This window comes from Cheilinus undulatus, linkage group 14, assembly GCF_018320785.1.
Source record: "Cheilinus undulatus linkage group 14, ASM1832078v1, whole genome shotgun sequence".
NCBI lineage: Eukaryota > Metazoa > Chordata > Actinopteri > Labriformes > Labridae > Cheilinus > Cheilinus undulatus.
In genome coordinates, this window is record NC_054878.1 from 13,761,848 (window position 1) to 13,782,811 (window position 20,964).

Below are 20,964 nucleotides of genomic sequence, written 5' to 3' on the forward strand. Positions count from 1 at the left end.
TCCCCCTTATATTACTTTTACTTTTATACTTCAAGTAGTTTTGAAACCAGTCCTTTTACACTTTTACTGGAGTAAAAAGCTTGAGTTGATACTTCAGCTTCTACAGAAGTCTTTTTAAACCCTAGTAACTATACTTCTACCTGAGTAATGAATGTGAATACTTTTCACACCTCTGTGTAGATTTGCATTAACCAAGGCTACCCCTCTCCAAGATGGTGTCTATGCCGATGTACTGCTGTTGTAAACAGCATTGGCCTCAGTACAAGTTCATGTTTATTTATCAGTGTACATTAGCTTTTATATTTGGACACAAAATAACAGGTTTGGTCCACTTAACTCTTAGAAAAAGGGCCAATCAGAATATAAAGCATCCTTTAACAGGTATATTCAAACAAGGTGTTTATCTGGTTTACATCAGGGATGTGCACAGTTAAACGGTTAAGTTCATTTATCAAATCAGCCGGCATGAGATTTACGAGTCAGTTAAACTATTACCTATCTTTTTTTATAAACATGGCCTTGAAATCTTTTAAACTGTAATAGACCTTCTGCCAATAGAGGGCGCTGTAGCTTCAGTTAATGGCCGCTGCCTTCCTGTCTGAGCTTTTCCACGGCACTTCACCAGACGTAAATATGAGAAGCTCAGCGGTAGCCTAGTGGTTTGCCTGTAGTAGGAACAGCGCGGTATGACAGTTTTTTAGGAATAAATAAAAATAAAGTAGTACGTAGGCTATTGAGGGTCACTGAAGTGAAAAGAGGTCCCCAGTCAAAGCACGATAGTAATCTGTGAAGAGGAACGAAGGCTGGCAGAGCTAGCTTTAAATGTTAGCCATACTGTACACCCACTGACACGATAACCCTTTGAGGAATAGGACTGTTTTCTAAGGATTTTCTCCTCTTCTGACTAGTTGGTTGAACAAAATTTTAAATTTGCGTTTAGCCGAATGGGGAAACAGACGCTTAGGGACATCCTTTGTTCACACGACATAAAAACTTACACTTGATCTAGTTTGGTTCCATTAAAGGCATGATGATGGATCTCTCTGAAGCCATTTCCATATAACATCCTGAAAAAGAAAATGAGAGATTTAAAGTCTTGATAAGAAAATAGCACAGGTCTTGTGGTCTCTTAAAGTTTAATAACTGATCTACTGAAAATTGTCATGTGTTTATGCTTCAGTCAGTATAGCTTACTAAGGGAAATACAAAGTCTTACCTATTTAATAGTCTATTTTGAGGTTTTATCTGTCTATGTAGTTTTGTGGTTTTTAGCCCAATTTTCCCATAAATGCCATTTTAGGGATAAAAAAATGATAATCTCTCTACCCTAAAACCCAAACCTAAAAGTAACATGTTATTGCCTGCTTTGTGTGAGTGTCTTTGTGGACTTGTTTGGTTTTTCTGGCAGATTCAAGAAAACTCAGAGTGAGGACATCCTTTAAAAGTGAGGTCATTTTGGCAAATATCCATTGCTTCTAGTGGCTATTTATGGTTTTGGTTGGATTTGGGAATAAATGGCATTATTAGCATTATCGCACTCACCAGTTTCAAATAAGTTCACATTTCCCTCACAAATTTTAGCATAAAAATCTATGATAAAACTATGCACACTAAATTAGATCTAACATTTCATCTTGGAGAATGTTCATACATTTATGTCTATAAATTTGGTTCTGCAGAGATCTTACACTGTCAGCACGTCACTTGTGATGCCGTTGAACGAGTTGGCCGGGATTTCAGTGATGTAGGGGTGATCGGCTATTTCCCTGCAAAGAAAGACAGCTGGTTTTGAGGAAATGAAGTGGTTTTGTAACTGCTCGTCCTTTACTGGAAAGTGGCGAAAAGGAATGTAAATGAGGAGTATATTTTGAAGTGTTATGACTCAGTAGAAAACTGAATTAGATGGTCAAGATGTAAAAATGCAAAAGGCAGATGCTGACTGACTCAAAAACAAAGATGCATACAGAAAATATACAACATCCTTTTAGGACATTTTGTTAATCATTTACAGATGATGTGACATTTCTGGATATTTACATCACTTTTCATCAAATCTCTTTATCCTGACCCTCATATAGTTATCAGTTTTAAATCATCATGATGCTGCAGAAATGATAAAAACCAAAAATCTCTCTTTGCCATGGAAAATCCCTCTAATCCTTAAACAGTGTTTAATGTAGAGCATGATAACGCAGATAATAGATCCTCATCTCTCTGACAGTCTTGTTGGTTTATGATGGTCAGAGTAATGGCCCTGCATTAATACGGCTATTAACTGCCAACATTAACATTCATTCAAGTTGTAGTTTAAGAGAGCATGAAAACTGATTAATGTGCTTAGTTTAAAAGTTGTAAGGATACAGCAACTTACAGGATGAAGTTCATTTCATTAGAGTGGATGTTGCTCAAGTCAGGAAAGAAAGTAAGGCCGGTGTTGAAAATTCCCCTGAAGAGGACAGGAGAGAAACAGTCAACGCACTTAAAAAGCACAAATAGCGGCTGGTGAAAGGGTTAGTGGATGCTCAAATAACCTGCTTTGATATGAAAAGTCTTTAGAAGGTCTAAATTTTGATGTTGATGTCCTAAATTGAAAATGCTGATTCTTTAGAATATTTGTTTCACTTATCAGTTTTAAGTTTTAAGAAACAAATGCTTGTGAACATCAGTCTAAATTTTATTTAATATTGATTTCATGACAAGACGTAAGCTGTCCCTTTCAGAAAAAGTATCAGCGATCTCAGAAGATTTTGCATAAATTAGAGTCTGCTGGCACTTACAGTCTGTGGTATGCAAACTTTGCATGTGTAGTATGTGTATACATATTTAACTGAGAGGGTCCTCTCAGTTAAATATGTATACACATACTACACATGCAAAGTTTGCATGTGTAGTATGCAAACTTTGCATGTGTAGTACCTGGCAGCATGTTAGAAGTTGGTAAAATACCATCTAATTACCAGATTTAGGGCTAAAGAGTTGCGATATTGTTGCAATCCTCTGGTAATTAAGCGGTATGATATAAATGATAATTTTCTATATAAGTTGATTGATAATTCCAGATAATTTCTTTATTTTGGCCTGCTACATTAAAGCAAGACCCTCCTGAATAATTTTCAAGTAATTTTTGGGGTTAGGGTAAAATACTTTCTAACTACCAGAGAACTGCCACAATATCGCAAAACTCTAACCCTAACCCAATTCTCTGGTAATAAGATGGTATTCTACTAGGGTGAGGGGAAAAATGATAGAGCATAGTATTGATATATTTTGTGCGGTGATATATCGTATTGTATCATCTGCCAAGTATGGATTTTTACTAATTAATTGCTAATATGAACTGAATTCTATGATACTGGATAAATAGCATCAATTGGTTTTCTGTCCACTTGATGATGCCATTGTGCCCTTTGTCCTGTGAGGTCGGCAGAGGTGACGGTCATACGGCAGGAGAAAGTTAGTACAACAAACATAGCAGCACCAGGGAAAGGACATTAGGAATGCCATCAGGGCACAAAAGACATGGACATGAAACATGGGGTTAGTATGGAAGCCAATTTCCGCCAAATTTAAAATAAAAAATATGAAAGTAAGACAATCCTTGAAAAAAAAAAATCTTAAATCATAATTATGAGAGAAAAAGTTGAAATTATGAGATAAACATGTCATAATTATGACTTTTATCTCATAATTTAGACTTTTTATCTCATTAGTATGACTTAGGATCCTTTTTTAAATAATTGCCTTACTTTCACATTTTCTTTTTTAATTGGCGGGAATAGGCTTCCACAGGTTAGCAAGGAGTGCTGCATGAAAATAAAATTGCACAGTAATACAACAAAAATGAAGGCAAGGCTAATGCTAAATCAGCTACAGTTGAAACAATGGTATGGATGGCAGTATATCATAATATACTGTATCGCAATACTCTGTGTATTGCAAAATGTTTAAAAACGCAATGATATCAAATCCTGGCATAAGTATTGTGATAATATCCTATCGTATCGCCACTAGTGATCCCCACCCCTATATTTTACCAAGTAATTCCTTAGAGATAAAATGATAATTTTCTATATAAGTTCATTGATTATTTTCAGCTAATTTCTTTATTTTGGTCTGCTACATTAAAGCGTGTCCTTCCCTGATAATTTTCAAGTCATTTTTTAAGGTAAGGGTTAAGGTTAGGGTAAAATACCACCTAAATACCAGAGAATCGCCACAAAATTATGAGTAATTATTTTATAATTAATGCATTATTACTGGGCAAATACTTCCTAAATACCACCATATTTACGAGTTAGTATTACTTGTAAAATGCCAGTTTATTACAAGGTCATTACTACCTTTTATATATTTTTAAGAAAGTGCTTGATAAATACCACTTCTTACTAAAATAAAGTGTTACCAATGTTTTTATATAATTTTGCCAGTCTCTCTGTTTCAAAAGTTAGAAATGATAAAGTTATGAAAGTATGGTTTTCCTTTGTTAGTCTTTGGGTTGAAGTAATGTGAAGCTAAGCTTTTTATTTTTTGATTATCCACTAAAAAGAAACTACGCAAGTAAGGAAAAATGAAGATATCTTGTTGATGTTGTTGTGGTTCTGTGGGATTAAGTATGACAAACTGAAATTCAAAACAGCCCTAAATATCAGTGTATGACATCATTTTGTTATAAATAACCCAGCTCATCTGTTGGCTTATTTATTTCTGATACCAAAAAGGCTGATTGTTGGCCAAGCCAAAAATTCTTGAAGGGTTTTTAAGCAACCATGAGATCAGGCTAAAATACACAGCTGTGGCCTGAATCAAGGAAACAACAACCTATAATTTTCTCACAGAGAGTCAAAAGTTTACACAAGATTGACATCTTTCCTTCTTGAGCCAAACACGTCAGATTTCTTCTGAGCTATTCAGTGTGCAGTCACTTTTCTGAAGATGACCTGTACCACAGCATTAAACTCAAATGAAGCTTTGCTCTGCCTTTTCTTCACAATGCTATGAGAATATCACAGTATCTAAATGGCTGCCAGACAGAAAGCATTTTAAGTATAAACCACTCATCTTTCTGGATTACTATAATGATGTCAGTATGTGGAATTTAGTGAGAAAAATACTCACAGGTATTTGAGGTTTGGGAGATTTTGAAAGGCCTCCGGGTCAACGTAGGTCAGACCTTTTGCATTTCGGAGCTCTCTGAAAAGACAGACAAGGAAAATATTGACTGAAATGCACTTATACATTAACAAAAACTAATTAGGAACACAAAAAAGACACATTTTTAAACGCACACTGTCTTAAAACCTGCTGACAGCACAGGACAAGGTGCATGCCAGCGAGTGGGAAGGGAAACTGAGAGCAGACAGCCAGGGCCGGAAGTACAGTCCAATTAGTGTTTCATTAGTGTGTTTACTCTGGTCTGCCCTGGGCTGAACACCTCTCTCTGCTGTCTACAGACATGTGGTTCTCTATATCGTGTTTGCTGGCCTTTCTTCACACACTTGGCAAGCCGCAATGAGCCCAGCAGACGGACGTCAATATAAGTCTCTGAGTGGGAGAGGTTCATCATCCTGGAGCTGCTGTATAAAGACTTGGGCTGAAATGTCAGCGGATAATTTTATATCAGCTAATAAAACCATCACATCGTCTGTCAAGCTAACTATGTAACTTCTGAGTGGCAGATCCTGAGGTAAGGAAGTTGTAGTAACTTTATAAACTCAATCTTGAGGTCATTCAAAGCATGGAAAATAATTCTGTTTTACTTGGTTAAATTACTGATAAAGTTTTTGTTTTTATTGGTGATTGGTGTTCTCTTCTTTCTTCCGCCAAGATGTGTTTGGCTGCTCATTTTAACCAAACTATCTGAAGAGGTTTGTGTTCCTGATTCTAGCCTTTCTGAAACACTGGATCAGGTGAATATAGCCAAGATTAACAGAACCATCATCCAGACCTGCACAGTGTGTGAGAGGCCTTTTTAAACGTGTTGACAGGCTTATTTTCAACATCACCATTCCTGCAGGATACTTATCTGTTTATACAACTTATTTTTGGTCCAAACAAACAATAATGACTGAATATTGGCTCTAATTCTTCTTCAGCTGTATGTCAGTAAACTATTTTGTCATCAAACATCACACATCTGTGTCTGATAAAGGAAGCAAATGCAGAACAACTGCAGTTCCCACAATGTCCACTTGAGGCTGGCGCCAAAATGAGTCAATCCCCATTAGGCTCCATGTTAACGCCCAACTTTACCATGGAACAACAAAGTTTTCAGCCTGTTAGAAAATGTGTTTGGCTCTTTTAGTGTTACACTTCTGCCATCTGCCTTTATACATCTGTTGATATAGAGCACTGGTTCCCAACCTTCTTTTTCTGGGGGCCCCTTCTTTCATATCTAAGAAAATTTAAGCCCCCCCCAGGACCCACTTAGAAAGAATTACATATCAGCAATTGTTGTAAGTGACAAAATCCCAGCATAATAGGCATACATAAACTTGTTCTTACTAAAAGATCTTTGTAAAAACTATCCATTATTACAACGGTGTATTAGGGCTTATAGAAAAAATAATGATAAAGAGGAAAAATTAATTTTCAAGAAAAAAAAACCAAAATTCTTAAGTTAAAAAACTTGATAGTTAACGAGAAAAAAAAAGATATTTTTGACCTTAAAAGTTGTATATATACATGTACCAGAACTCAGAATTTCTGAGATTATAAAGTCAAAAATCCAACCACTGTTTTCAGTTTGGTTTCTTGTAAATTTTAGAAATTTTAAAATTTTGAATTCCATGTAAAAATGTCAGTCTTTTCAAACTTGGAAATTTCAATATTTTCTTTTATATTTTCAACTTTTTAAACTCTGAAATTCTAAGTTTGTTTTCTTTTAAATATACATCTTTTTCATCAAAAATTGCACCCCCTAATTATTAGTTTTTTTGCTTTAAAAAATGACCAGATTCTCTTTATTTTAAAAACATCGCTATATTAGTTTTAGGCCATATCACCCAGCCCTACTTTACTGTAGAGTTCATCCCTTGTGACACTACTCAACCAATCAAATCCTTTCCTCTGACCGGGCTTGTAAGCTAACCTGGAAACACACAGAAGAGCAGTGCAGACTGGAGAGTTGACCGAGGGATAAACAGAGCTGGTCAGTGACAGTAGAGACGACTTGTTCATGCAGAGAGGACGGCGATAAAAGAGCTTTTCTTCAAAAATTTACAGACTGTTATATTCACTCTCCCCCAGCTACAGGCAGTTTAAACCAGTCCGTCTCATATGTTTCATTACTGTTGTACAGATTTATGTGATCATGCCGAACATCCATACAAGACAAAGCACTTCTAGACTCACATTTGGTTGCAAAAAAATAAATAGCCAGAAATAATCTATCAGAATCCTCACACAATCATTCCCTGATCAAAAAATGTGCCAACAATATGCTGATTTAAGATCAACACAAAACATTATTTTACCTGTCACACTCTGAGCACAGATTTAAATTGTTAACAAGACCGGCTGAACATAATTATTCTATTAAATAAGAAAGTGTGAGAGTGAGGAAAAGGAAGAAGCTTTACTAACTTCTGCATATTTATAAATAAATGCCCTGGTCTTCGAGGATTTTTGAGGGTTAGCTACTGCAACATATAAAACATTTGGACAGAGACACAGTCATTTACAAGCATATTAGTTATTGTGTGTTTGGTATCAATAAATCTGGGCCAGCCAAACCCTTGATTCTCCAGCTCAACCACAGTATTAACTTCTGCTTATAAGCCAATACGATGACAGCACTCTACCACTCACACCACTCTACCACAGGCACACCATGTACTAAAGAGTCATGCTTGGTGGTGTAACTAAGATTTTACACCAGTGAGCCAGTCAGCAGGTTTCATCTGGATCTCAAGGAGTTTTTGAGAGACAGGTACATTACACTTTCAATGACTTAAAAATTAAACAAATTTGGAATAAAGAACCAGCACAAATAATAATCATATGTCAAAACACTGCTTAATTTTGCTTAACTATGACACTAAAACATTACCAAATGAAGAGCTGTTTTGGAGCCTAAAGAGCCTGCCTTTTTTGCCGAGCTGAGCCAAATGATAAGAGACAAAATTCTCACTACTGCCCATTTGAGGCCTTAAAAATGACAGTCCACAAACAGATCTGCTAAATTCCCCTATCTTATCAAAAGTCTACTCTAATCAGCAGACGAGGGTGACACAGGCATTTGTTGAGTCTTCCATACAGCTAATAAGTTATAAGAATAATTTTCACTGTCTGTCTTGTTGCTCGCCAACTTTTAGTCAATAGATATGCCCTATCTTAAGTAGCTGTTTATAATCTTTCTTGTTGATTAATGACAAGCAGTGAGAAAAATGTGGGCCTGATTAAAAGAACTGCATGGCTTTTGCACCCACTGAACCTGTGCAAATGAGACCAAAACACACTGTCTGATTCACAAAACACAAAGGGTTAAATGCACCTCCAACTGTGCTGCAGAGCAAACAGCATCTCTGAGTGCCTGTGGTGTTTGTGCATGATAAAATGAGGCAGTCATTTAGGGGGAAATGCCCCTTTAAACAAGCCTTATTGCAAAAAAAAAAAAAAAAAAAGGCACAAACAATAGTGGCAACAGCCACACAGAGGAAAAAAAGGTCTGAGGCGAGTTGGTGGTAACTGCGCCACAGTTTATTGTAAGGGATGTTGTGTGCAAACTTGCTTGAAAAAGAAAACAATTCTGTCTCTTTGCAACCTAAAGAGAAATTATTTTTACATCTCCTATCCTGGAAAATTTGGGGCGCTGTGTCAAACGTAAATAAAAACAGAACACATTGATTCAAAGCAGGTATGGGCAACTTTGGTTACAAGAGGGCAAAATTGTTACAAACTGTGTCTTTGTCATACTCTCAATTTAACAGTTATAATCACTGTACATTTAACTAACGGAACAAATATATTATTTCAATTGAATTTAGCCAGTAGTGTTTTTAGTGCAATGAAGATAAATGGTCATGGTTATCTTTGTATGTTTAACTTATATATCTAGATTTTCACACAAGTGCTCTTAATGATGCATACAAAAGATGTTTACAGTGACAGTAAAAGCCAGTTGTGTCTCATATTTCTTTTTGATAAACAAATATGATTATAGAAACACTTCTATTTTCCATGTTTCGATGGCAGAACTTATCATGTTTTCCTCAATTCCACAATTTCTAGAGATTTGAAATAAACTTGAGAGCCATTAGTGAAGGGGAGGGCCACCAGTTGCCCACCATTGACTTGCAGCAAAACATCTCAAAAAAGTAGGGACAGAGTCCTGTTTACCATTGTGTACATCCCCCTCTTCTTTTAACAACAGTCTGTAAACATCTGGGAAGTGAGGAGATCTGTTGCTGGAGTTTTGGGAGAGGAATGTTGTCCCATTCTTGTCTGATGTAGGACTCTTGCAGCTCAACAGTCCTGGGACTTCATTGCCAGATTTTTTTAGTCTTTTGATGCTCCAAATGTCTTTTATCGGTGACAGGTCTGGACTGCAGTCAGGTCAGTTCAGCACCCAGACGCTTCTACTGTGAAGCCATGCTGTTGTGACTGATGTGACATGTTTATCTTGCTGAAATATGCAAGGCCTTCTCTGAAAGAGATGTTGTCTGGATGGGAACATATGTAGCTCTTGAACTGCTACTTTTTAGCATAGAAAGTACCTTTCCAGATAAGCTGCCCATGCCATAGGCACTAATGCAGCCTCATATTATTAGAAATGCAGGCGTTTGAACTGTGGGGGTTCAATCAAAGGCTTTTAAAGGCTTGACATTTCATCCATAGGTGTGGAGATTGTCTGGGGTCCTCACACATTATAAGAATAAATGTGTTTTAGTCTTACTTCACAAGAAACTTGGAAAAGTTCTCGCTCCCTTTCTAATCATCTTCATGTGGATAAAACTATTAACAGCCTTTTTGTAAAGTGGAGATGCAGATCTCTCCACACTGAGTCATGAAACAAGAGAAAACTGCATGGATAAGGACAAGTCTGGGTTGCTTTTGTGTCTAAATATCACTAACACTGCTTGATTTGTCGATTAGACCTTGAGACGGAGCAGATAGGAGCAAATGATGTGTAGTTTAGTGGCCACAGTCCATTCTTCGAGAATGCCCCCCTACTGTGTTTATCAGACTTAATGTGCTGACAGCATCCTAATGTGGCTGGAAATGAGGATTATCGGAACAATGAGATTGCACCCAATTGGGAAATTGAAGGCTGTAAAAATACACTGAAAGAATAAGCTAAGACTTTTTTCTTTCATAAAACTGCAGGCGAAGCTCATAACCCATCACAGCATGGGACTTACACTTATAAGTATGATCCCTAGATGATATGAAAGCTTTAACTACACAATTTAGATCTTAAACATGACCTAACAAACTCCTGCTGTTGCTGCTTGTAAGATCATTGCACTTCACTGATGATCAGAGCTGTGACAAAGCTCATAAAACTGTCAGTTTTCACTTTCCAGTAAAACGGAGCAGAATTCCTGACACTGGTGGTTTCTCTTGATGCTGGCATGACACAACCTTCACCCAGCCCCCCTCTGAATTCTGCTCCGACTGCAGTCCCTGAACCACAGCTGCTGTCGGCCTCGAGCAGCCAACAGGAAGCCGAGCATTAATTTGTGTCTGACCCTGAAGGAAACCTGAGAGAGATGCCATTATCTGATGTATGGCACTGCACCACACCAATCAGAGGCAAATGGGCCCCGGAGATCCAAAATACACCAGCAGAACAAAGATAAAACCCTCAGCGAGCAGTCTGAATGATTGTTTCTGTCTGTGTCTGGAATTCAGCGGCTAATAAGGGAAGACTTAAAGGAAGCATAATTTAGATAAAAATGATATGGACACATTCATTTAGTCATGTCAAATTAATTCCAGTAGATGTGAATTACAGTTACTGTCTCAAAACTGCTACCAACTCCCATATTTTATGCTGGAAACAAACGGCGTACGAACAAAATACTGTGTTGGAAGATGTTGCAACAAATCTTTCACATGGCCAGGAAGTCTTGCAGTAATATATAAATTGCTAGGAGGTGTTCTGCTGGAAAAGTGTGGTCCACCTGCAGCTTTGACTATAAATCTCTATCCCATAATTGAGAAAAGAGAGCACGTTGCTCGACTTTTCCCCTGTGCTGCTTCAACAAGCATAAAAAGACAAGGAGTGAGGTCATAAACACACTCTAAAACACGCATTCGGACTGTCTGATTAACCCAGGAACAGCAATAACAACCCCCATAATAACTTATTTCATTCATTTGAATTATTTCTCATCTAATTTGCATGTTGTAATCCCTCAGCAGGATGTTTTTTCATATTATTTCACCGCCAGAGAGGTTAAACAGCTCTGAACCATCGTGATGAGCAGCATATTGGAGAGAAATCAGCTTCTAATGTGTTTCCTCTGCTTTCATTTGCTGCCGGCAAGGTTTAAAATTAAGCATTTTTTCTCTCCAGAGTGCAAATGGAACAGCTTAATCAATAAGGATCGATAAAAAGTGCACCCCTTCTTCCTTTAGTTACTCACATTTGGGTGATTTTCTTCAGGCTGTAGAAAGAGTGCCTCTCTAGCCTCTGCAGCGTCACATCCACGGAGAAATATCTGAAAGAAATACACAGAGGTTAAATCAAATCTAATGAAGAAATTCCCTTTTATAAATCAAAGTAATGGGGTGTTTTTAAAGCATGTGTCTGACTTGTAAGAATGAAGCCGTGTGCAAATGAAACATTAGACTTGTTTTTATAAAAAAGGCTCAAAGAATTATCCTAAAGCCTGCAACTCTTTCCTGAATTTATCAACCCACCTCGTCTTAATCCCCCAAAGTCACGGGTTATTTTACAGGTATGCACCCTGTGTATACATTACACCACCATCAGTCACTCAGCTAACATTTATTTTTACTTGGTAAGAGTTACGCTCTTTAAATAAACCATCAGCTTAGCACTCAAGTAACCTTAAAAATGTCTTTTTAAACAAATCTGTATCCTGTTCTCTTGTAGTTGATTTTAAGCACTTAATAAAGCAGCCTTGATGTTGACAAGCTACAAACCCTGATTCAAAAAAGTTGGGACATTCTACAAATATGAATAAAAAAAGAAAACAGTGATTTGCAGATCTTTTCCAATGTAAATTCAATTGATTACAGCACAAAAACATGATATTTAAGGTTCAAATTACTGATTTTTTTTAAATGCTCTGAATTTGATGCCTGCAACATGTTCCAACAAAGCTTGGACAGGGGCAAGAAAAGCCTGAGAAAGTTGTGGAACACAAACAAATGATAGTAGGTGTTCCCCTTTGTGATAGAGACTGCATGGGTAAATGGTCCAGCGGTTTATAAACATGATTACTGAATATCCAGTTGCAAAAAATGTAGAGATATCACCATCCTCAGTCTGTAATATCATCAGAAGATTCAGAGAATCTGGAAGTGTCCTCTTAAAATCCTCATAGCATACAAACTACACCACTGATTCCCGAAGTCTTGATCCTAAACCTTGGGTGGGTCATGAGAGATTATTTTGGGGGTCGCCTAATGAGTTTTCAGGATTTCTTCCCTACAGTATGGGCTCTATGCACGCATCGCTTCTGCATTTGGCATAAGGCGGTTCCCAATCTTCCAGTCGGGAGCTTGAACACAGAAAAGAAAGATGTATGATGGTAGATCCGTTGAGGTTTATTTGCTGTTTGCACGAGTTACCCAAGCTGACTGTCAATGATGAGTTAAATTTAGCTGAGGATGTACATTGTAGCACACAGCACTGAAAATACTGAAAATACATCATACCCTGCCGTGCAAAAAGCCTATTTCATGTGGCATTTATGTCTGCAGTATAAAGCCACATGGGGGAGCTCCACCCTATCACACTCACTGTTTCCATCATAACAAAACACAAAACAAGTCTCTACCAGCCACTGGGTGGTGGGAGAGCTAAAGTTACAATCATGGATGCATGACTAATAAAAAAAAGAGACGCATTGTCCCAGACCAGACAGCTACGCAAGCCCTGGGCCACACTGGAAGGGGTGGACACGTGACTGAGATAAAGTGGTTCTTTCCAAAGAAAGATTTAAGTTAGTCAAGCTAGCACCAGCCATCAGCTCAACCAGTCAGCTAAGAGTGGCACAGAAGGCAGGCTCGATGAGCAATAATGCACGGAAATTAAGTTCCGATGATTCTGTCAAACATATAAGTCATATTGGCTGGTAATAAAAATTATAGAATGGTGTAGAAGCAGTATTAAAATGGTCAAAAACATTTATGCACAACTAACCTGCCTAATGATTTATAGAATTTTGGACTGGGATACGATGGCTTGTATCTCCTAAAATATCAATCACCAGAAAAAAGTTAGGGAGACACTGTACTAGGGGACTCAGTTTTACACTTTCCTACAATCTGGTTTACTTTCACATTGCGCTTGGTAAAGCGAACCAAACCATCTGAATAATGTTGAAGCTGAAATATGTTTGTGGTGCTATCTTCCCAAAATAAACAGTAATGAAGAGGAAAAGAAGACATTACAAAAGACAAAACGGCTTATCTACTGTCCATTACAGACACAGGAAATACATCCTCTTCTGTCGGCTTTTTAGCCACATAAACAATGGATCAGCACCAAATTTACGTTGTCTTAGGATTTCAGCTTTCATATCTGCGTTTCACAAAAAGGCGTCCTGTGTGAGCAACAAGTGAGGCAGCAAGCGTGTTGTTCTTTACATGAGATGATTTAATCAGTATGAAGAAGATGAGCCAAAAAAAGAGCAAGAGATGACGACATCGAGCAAACCCTGCCAGGGTTGGAAGCGAATTGAGACCCCTGTTTTTAAGCAGGTTTGAATGAGCTTTCACACCATTTCAAATTAACCAAAAATGGACCAGGGATCGTTCAAAGAGGACCAAACAGCTTTGGTAGGAAAGCAGTAACACCACTCACCTGCCATCTGCTGCTAGGGTTCAATAGTGCAGATTCCAAACACAAAAATACTCACAGAAACTTACAAGATAAAAACGTGACTTCAGAGGAAAAACAAACATAGTGGACAATCACCATCCTGACTAAGATGAACATACTTTATCAAAGGGGTCAAATCTGGCGCAAAACATGGCTTAAAATCATTTAGTATGAGGCCAGCTTCAGGGGCATTGAATGCCTGTGACCTTCAGGCCCTCAAACAGAAGTCCAATGAAAACCCGCGTCATTCTGTGATAAATGTTACACTTCAGAGATCCACTGTCTATTAACACAGAACATCGCTGCATCTACAGATGTAAGCTAAGGCTCTACCATGCAAAGAGAAAGCCGTATGTCAAAAACACCAGAAGTTGTTGACAGTTGTTCAGTTTTGGGAAGCAAAGAGGAAAAGGACCATCCAGATTTTCAAAGCAAAATTCAAAAGCCAGTGAGTGTGTGGGTGTATTAGTCCCCATTGCATGGGTAACTTGTACATTTGTAAAGGCAACATGAATACTGAGAGGAGTATAGAGGTTTTGGAGCAAAATATGCTTCCATCCAGAGGCTGTCCCTTTCAGGGACATGTCTGCTTTTTCAGAGAGGCCATGCCAAGCCACATCCTGCACAAGTTACAACAGCATGGCTTCATAGAAAGAGTGTGTGTACTAGCCTGGCCTGCTTCACAATGAAGTTAAAAACAGTCAAGTGTATCAGTTTGAACATTTATGCTGTAATCAATTAAATAGAGGTTGAAAATGTTTTGCTAGTCACTGAATTTATGTTTTTGTCACATTTTGTTCAATGTCCCAACTTTTTTGCAATTGTTTTTTTTTTTTAATGAGCTTTCTGTGGATAATGTTAAAGGTATTTTGTGTTTTTCCAATGAAAACGTTTGGCCATCTACCTGTAATACATACAAAGAGACACTGAAAATACCATCTGTGTGCACTCATGGCTGTTTGAAGCTTACAGAAAACTTCTAATCCACCTTCGTCCCTTCACGCATGACTTGGAGGCAGACGTCCGACTCAGCAGCCGGGGATCAAGTGTATATTTTACCTCTGCATAGAGACTTCACCTCTACTGGGATTCTGAAATCCCCACACACCCAGAAATCTCTGCTGGGATACCTAGTCGATGTCCAAGCCCCACTGCGGTTGAAGGACCAACATTCCTATTGAAGGAATGCATTTAGTGTTTCCAGCTGTGATTAGGAGCCTCTGCTGATGCTAAACAGAGAGTAAATCATCTGCTTGGGTGGGAGACAGAGAGGAAAGGGCGGGAACTTTGGAAATGTGACGGGTTCCCACTCTTTTCTAAGAAAACCGCTGAGAGAAAGCAGGTCGATTTCAGCACTTGTCTGGATTTGTGTCTTGAAAAACAGTTTATGTAGCAAACAACTCAGTCTTTGACTTTTTTCAAGGGAGCTTAGTAGCACCTGCTGTCATTAAAATTTGTTCACACATATCCAGATTTTAGAAATTACCACTTATCCCTTGAAACCTAACCTTGCAAAGCCAATGGACTGGCCAGATTTCATGTCTGTCATCAGACAGATTCACAGTGCCAATTAAAAAGTACTCACCCCTTTGGATCTTTTCCCCTTTATTGATTTTATAAATCAGTCATTGTCAATGTAATTTGACTTTCTGACAAACAAAAAACAAATGTTTTGAGGATGTTCAGTGCCTTGGAAATTATTTTGTAGCCATCTCTCCTGATGTATACTTTTTAATAACCTTTTCTGTCAGTTGCATATGTGTTCTTTTGTCTTCATGGTGTAATGGTAGCCAGGAATACTGATTAAACAGTGACTGGAACTTCTAGACACAGGTGTCTTTATACTAGAATCTCTTAAGACTCATTCACTGTACTCAGGTGATCCCCATTTCACTATTTGTGAGACTACTAGCACCAGTTGGCTGAACCTCATTTGAATTCAGTCACTTTGATTATTCATGCAGTTATTCAACATTACATTTTTTATCTATGTAATTGATATTACTTAGTAAAAATCTGTTTTTACCTTGATATTAAAGAGATTTTTTTGTAATATTTTTTGGCAAAAAAGCAAAATTATATTGACCATGATTGATTTATAAAATCAATAAAGGGATTAAACATCCAAGGTGGTGAAAATTCTTTTGGCCCTGTAAGTCATAGGCTAACCTTCAACATGGATACCTCAGATAAAAGTAAGAGATTTATGAATGTGAAGTGTCATGAGACATGCTCCATGCTTTATATGAAGAAGAATCTGATGTTGGGGGAATTTCAGGGCTGACTGATCAGTCCTGGGAAATTCTTGGATGTAATGAATCTGGGAAGTAGTCTGCCTCTCTGTCTTGTTAATCATCTGTTCATTGTCTGTGGTTAAATTATTGCTGTAAAGGGATCTTTCTGTGTTTTTGAAGTTTGGTTGCTCTAAGGTTCTTGGCAGACTTGTGGCATCTGCCCTCAGTGATTACAGTGAGGGATGCCCCTTCAAACAGGAAGCTCTAGGAGAAGCTAGGTTATACAGCATAGCAGATAGGTAAAGTTTCTCTGTATAATTTAGCAAGTTTAAGGTCAAATGGGCCCAAAAAACAGTGCTGGCACATTATATGTTCAATCATTTTTTCAAGCATTTCACTTTTCACTGAAAAAGCCTCTTTGTTTGGCACTATTTTGCAATTCAAGCACCGACTACCGGCTTCTTTTTACAGTTTTTCAGGTATACAGGGACCCCTGGACAGTTATAGTGGATGTCAAGTGGAAAATAAGCTGGTACTCACATCCTTGAAATGTTGACCATGTCTGCAAATGCATCTGTTGGCACGGATGAAAGACGGGTTTCAAAAAGCCACCTGATGAAAACAAAGAGAAAATGTAGTCTTTAAAAACTGATTTTTGGCCACAATATCTCTAGCAACATTTCTATCTATATACACTTGACACAACACAGCTGAAGTCCATCCTTTTCTAATTAGGTAACAAAGCATAGGAATGCACCAAATATGAGTAAACACCAGGAAATTTAAAATTATCCTCTGAGGAGCACCTGCATATTAATGGAAGCATGTTTTTCATGTATACCTAACATAACTGCGATCAATACCAGTGCACATACCAGAAAATCTAATATGTACAAATATATGTATATGGATATATACATGAAGGTCTATCTGTAGATCTAAGCCTCATTATAGATTTAAATACCCCATGTTTAACCTCGTCTAAGCTACAATATCCTGAGATGAATAACACCAAAGTTTAACACCCAGAACTGTTTTAAAAAATTTACTCTAATTAGAAAAATCCTCAGGATTCTCCTCAAATTCAAAGTGATTTTGTAATCTAAACAGATTTCATTTGAAGTGCTTGTCTTTTTAAATGTCCAGTTGTGCCAAACAAGAAAAGATCCAAAGGGAGAGTGTGCAGGTTCAACAAACAGAGACCAAGGAGAGGAGAGAGATAACAGCTGGACTGTTAAATCTCAGCATGAGATGAAAGGTATCTTTAGTGACTTCAGTAAAAACATACCCCCTGTATTAGAAACAAGGGACTGAAACAAAGACTTGGATCAGGCTGGACCAGAGCAGAGAGCCAAGAACAACAGTGTCTGTGTCTGTTTAGGACAGCATGTCCTGATAGTTAGGTTAGGACCTGAGTATGGGGCCAAAACAGACTAAACTGTTCCTCCATATTGTTCTGGATAAAATAATACCTACCATGTTAAAATAAATGGTTTAACTTTGAGAAAGAGACTATTTAGAGCTCATGTGTGGAGTTTGGTAATGAAAGTGTCTGAAATTAGGCCCATACCACCTAAAAAAGCAAAACAGCAGCTGCTACTGGCTAATTGTTCAAGGTTATTTTCATATCCTGAAAGAGCTAACAGGGGTACAACAATGTAATGGACAAAAAGTCACAGCCTTTTTATTTTTTCCACCCTAAACATTTATTCTGAGTATTATGCCAGACATAAAAAGTTAGAGATTACATTTTTGTGACAAAACACAGTTCTAACATGCACGTGAAAAAGCTCCTCAGTGCAGCTTTAAAATCAGAAATTTCCTCTGATTTACTACCCACATGTCAAATCTTAAACTTGCTGCAGGTGTTAAAGTCAGTAAGAGAGGGAAAATATCTGAAATTTAAAAAGAATAAAATACTTTGCAAAGTTTGTCAGTACAATAATGCAGTTATTTGTGTTTGGATTCTGAGTTTTGTTCAATCCTTTTTCCTTTTTGATGAAGTTAAGGTAAGTGCCTATAAAAAGTGTTCATCCTTTGGATGTTTTACACTTTAATTGAATTTTATAAATCAATCATGGTCAATATACTTTGGAATTTTAGACCAAAAAAAAACCCTCTTTAATGTCAAAGTGAAAACAGATTTCTACAAAGTAATGTCAAATAAAAATTTGCATGGTAAAATAAGTGGCTGTTAGCCCCTTAAAAGTGACTGACCTCATTCAACAGAGGTCTAGCCAAATGATGCTAGAAGTCTCACAATCAGTGAAATGGGGATCACCTAAGTGCTGTGAATGAGTGACAAGTGATAGTAAAATAAAGACACTTGTGTCTGGAAGGTCCAGTCACAGCTTAACCAGTATTCCTGGCTACCATTACACCATGAAGACAAAAGAACACTCCAAGCAACTCAGACAAAAGGTACTTGAAAAGTATAGGTCAGAAATGTAAGGAATAACAAAAATGTTTAAATCTGCCTAGATCAGGCCGTCCTCACAAACTGAGTGACCGTGCAAGAAGGAGACTATTGAGAGAGGACACCAAGACTATGACTACTCTGATGGAGTTACAAGCTGCTGAAGCTTGTAACTTAGGCAGGTCAGTTCTGCATCTGGACTCTTCTCCCATGAAGCCATGCTCTTGTGATGGATGTGGTATGTGGTTTAGCACTGTCTTGCTGAAATCTGCAAGATCTTCCCTGAAAGAGACGTCTAGATGGGAGCATATGTTGCTCTAAAACTTCTGGATACTTTTCAGCTTTGATAGTTCCTTTCCAGATGTGTGAGCTGCCCACGCCATAGCCACGTATGTAGCCCCATACCATCAGAGATGCAGGCTTTTGATCTGTGTGCTGATATCGAGCTAGATGGTACCTTTTCTTGATAGTCCACAGGACACAATGTCTGTGGCCTCCAAAACATATTTGAAACTTTGATTCATCTGACCACAGAACAGTTTTCCATTCCTCCTCAGTCCATTGTAAGTGAGCTTTGGTCCAGAGAAGACAACAGCATTTCTGGATCATGCTCACATATGGCTTCTTCTTCGCATGATACAGCTTTAACTCACATCTGTGGAGAGAACTATGTTGACAGACAATGATTACTGCAAGCATCCCTGAGCCCATGAAGGAATTTCCAGTACAGATTCATGCCTGTTTTTAATGCAGTGCCTTATGAAGGCCTGAAGGTCATGAACATCCAACACTGGCCCTTCAGCCTCGTCCATTGTCACAGAGATTTCTCTGAAGGAAGAACAAGACACATATAAGGCGATATATATGCTATTATTCTTCTAATGAAACAGTGCACAACAAATTTAATAGTCTGTCACTGAGAAAATATCCTCCATTTTCTTCAGTAGTGACATTTTTGTATTTTACCCACACATGTCAAGATTAGTTATTCCTTCTTGTAATCTTAGTGTAGGCATTTTTGTGGTAGATTTAAGAATTATAAAATAATGACAGAGTACAGATATTAAGATGAAGTCCACATGTGGCTGTCATGTTAAAATCCAGGGCCACCCTGAAGTAGGATGCACATTTAGAGTTCGTTCCTCTGCATCATCTCAGATCAACCGGCAACAGCGTCTGAATCCATTATGAAACAGGAATAAATCATGACTCAGCTGAAGCCACCATCCTCATGCACCTTCAGCTCCTCAGGGGAACAATAGGCTAATTCAGAGGCTGAGATCTGGCCTGTGAGTCTGAATCGCGCTCGCATGGGGGGGGGGGGGGTCAGCGGGTAGACACGGGAGCACGGCACCCTGCACACACTTTGACAAACCCAAACAAACACAGGGAGACAGAGCAGGCCCTGACATCAAACACCCTCAGTAAGAACCGCCACGTTTTGATACAACCACGCTCAAACCCAAATAACCAGCATGCATTTTCCCTCTGGAGCGTGTGGAGAAGAAGCCCATCACAGAGGTTGGAAGAGAAAAGTACTCCTCCAGTTTGTCATTTTGGACAGAAACCTGTGAAAACAAACAGGTTGGGAATTGAGTTTGAAGTGAAGAGAAACCACAAAATTCATGATATTCATTGTCAGCATAACTCAGCCGTGTTTACTACGGACTCAGTCCCATTTTGATTTGTCATGGTCTGAGGTGACTAGTGGAAAGAGTCGGTTACATCTCTTGCTGAAAGTCTCAACTTTCTCCTGTTTGATGCTGTGCAGCTCAATGAAATAATGAGCAGCTTGATCACATTTCTGGGAATAATCAGGTAACATTAGTTACACACTATTGGGAAAAAAACTAGTTTGCATGATTGTATTGGTAGCTGGATTTCTTTCCACACGTACTTGACAGATACAGTGAGACCATTGCTGACTTTTTTCTTCTGTGGAGCCTCCCCACTGTTTGGAGTGCTCAGGCAGCAGGGGGGGTGTTGGTCCTGTCTTATTGAACCTGGTTTAAACATTGGTCTCAAATCTATGCTGTAGTGTCCTATGCCATCATGAGCATGGTTGCTCTGCCAAGCTTTGCTGTAACTTTACTCAGCAGTTTGAGAACAACCACAACACTCACATCCTTGTCAAGCAAAACAGTGCCACACCTGGTAAAAAAAAAAAAAAAGAAAAATCTGCAGAGTCTCAGACTGATCCATCCCCAGGTTATGGCTAAAAGCCCTTGCACACCAGACATAATTTTTTTAAAGTGCGAATAATTCATACGAAATATTTATTTTTCCAACCTGTAGCA

General features: G+C 38.2%; 1 protein-coding gene across 1 annotated transcript in view; it reads right to left on the minus strand.

Moving 5' to 3' along the window:
* Window positions 1-20,964, minus strand: part of tshr (thyroid stimulating hormone receptor) — a 48,244-nt gene that overhangs the window by 12,925 nt on the left and 14,355 nt on the right. Inside the window, exons 2-7 of the mRNA XM_041806208.1 lie at window positions 16,792-16,863; window positions 11,589-11,663; window positions 5,116-5,190; window positions 2,372-2,446; window positions 1,689-1,766; window positions 999-1,067 (exon numbers count right to left, since the gene is read on the minus strand). Coding sequence (XP_041662142.1) covers window positions 999-1,067; window positions 1,689-1,766; window positions 2,372-2,446; window positions 5,116-5,190; window positions 11,589-11,663; window positions 16,792-16,863 — 444 coding nt within the window. The remainder of the gene's footprint in view (window positions 1-998; window positions 1,068-1,688; window positions 1,767-2,371; window positions 2,447-5,115; window positions 5,191-11,588; window positions 11,664-16,791; window positions 16,864-20,964) is intronic.